This window comes from Loa loa (genome assembly GCF_000183805.2).
Source record: "Loa loa unplaced genomic scaffold supercont3.2423, whole genome shotgun sequence".
NCBI lineage: Eukaryota > Metazoa > Nematoda > Chromadorea > Rhabditida > Onchocercidae > Loa > Loa loa.
In genome coordinates, this window is record NW_018110602.1 from 122 (window position 1) to 1,346 (window position 1,225).

General features: G+C 35.4%; 1 protein-coding gene across 1 annotated transcript; it reads left to right on the forward strand.

The window, feature by feature from the left end:
• Nucleotides 1-372: 372 nt before the first annotated feature.
• LOAG_15675 (hypothetical protein) lies at nt 373-1,085 on the forward strand (the record flags this gene model as incomplete). The annotated part of the gene is made up of 3 exons (XM_003151164.1): nt 373-508; nt 623-792; nt 891-1,085. 3 exons carry the CDS (start codon nt 373-375, stop codon nt 1,083-1,085), a joined length of 501 nt encoding a protein of 166 aa, XP_003151212.1.
• Between the last annotated feature and the right edge of the window lie 140 nt (nt 1,086-1,225).

A 1,225-nucleotide genomic window follows, 5' to 3' on the forward strand; every position in this document is an offset into this window, starting at 1 on the left:
AGCAGCAATGATTTCAGTCACGAACATCAAATATATCACACCAAGTAACGGGAAAAATGCATGTGAAATTGGATAGGATTTCAGAAGCATCTCTTGCAGATAGTAAATTTTTCCACCTTCATGAAACATTAAGCATTAGTTGCTCTCTTTGAAGTTGCGATTTTTTGAATTGTCGAGATTAGAAAGATGATAACTTTGGATTTGACAGATTTGTCAAAATTTTATTTTTGTACGGTCAGCAGGAAGAATGACAAAACGATAAGTTCTGTTTACTGAACCGAGTGTGCAGCGGTTGCTAAAATTTGTTCCACCAGTCACACTGTTTTCATTACACATAATACAGATCTTTTTATTTCTGGGAACGGTGAAGAGATGAAAACAACATTAAACGAAGATTTGCCGGAAGGAATGGAAAATGCGAATGGTCCAAGTTCAGAAGAATGTTTGGTTAGTGATGGAAATCTGCCAAACCCTTCAGTTAAGGCTTTTCGGGAAGAGTTAGCTCAAGGTTAGCAGTTTCAAGTTTATCTAGGTGTTGCATTTTAAAAAAGCATCCTTTTTTCTTGGTTTCTCAGTTGAGTTTCTTGTTTTTTATTTTTATTTGTTGTTGTATTTTTTGCAGAAAGAGAGGAAGTAAGCGAAAATGTTGGCGAAGCAGCTTCTACTGATGGAATTCATCAAAAAAGTCCATCCTTCAGGAGAAGATCCTTGCGGAGGGAATCTTCTACCGTAACGGATTATGAACTAGCTGTTGAACATAAACGATCTGAAATATACAGAAAAATAAGCAAGGTTTATTGTAGGAAATATCAGACATATTACTGAGTGAAATTTTGATGAAAAAATTCTGTAACTTTTGGTTTATTGTTCTAGTTTATTTCATATTCCAGATCTCTTTCTTGCCATCAGTGGATAAGGTGGTGACAGTTGTGCGCTGTTCATCAGTTAACATTTCAAAGCGGTCTGTTTTGGACGTCTTAGGTCGGGTTATTATTATCCATATACCAATCTGGCTAGGTGTTATTGCTGTACAAATTACAATGGTTGAAGTGTTCGATAATAAGTTCTGTAAGTTTTGGCGCTGATCTGATATGCATTTGAAAATTTAATCCCTACAGTCAGCCAGTCTTGCATAGAAACAGAATACAGCCTTTCTTAATTCTCTATTCTATTCAAGAATGAAAGCCATACTAACAAAGTGCAATTATTCTGTTCAGTATATGTT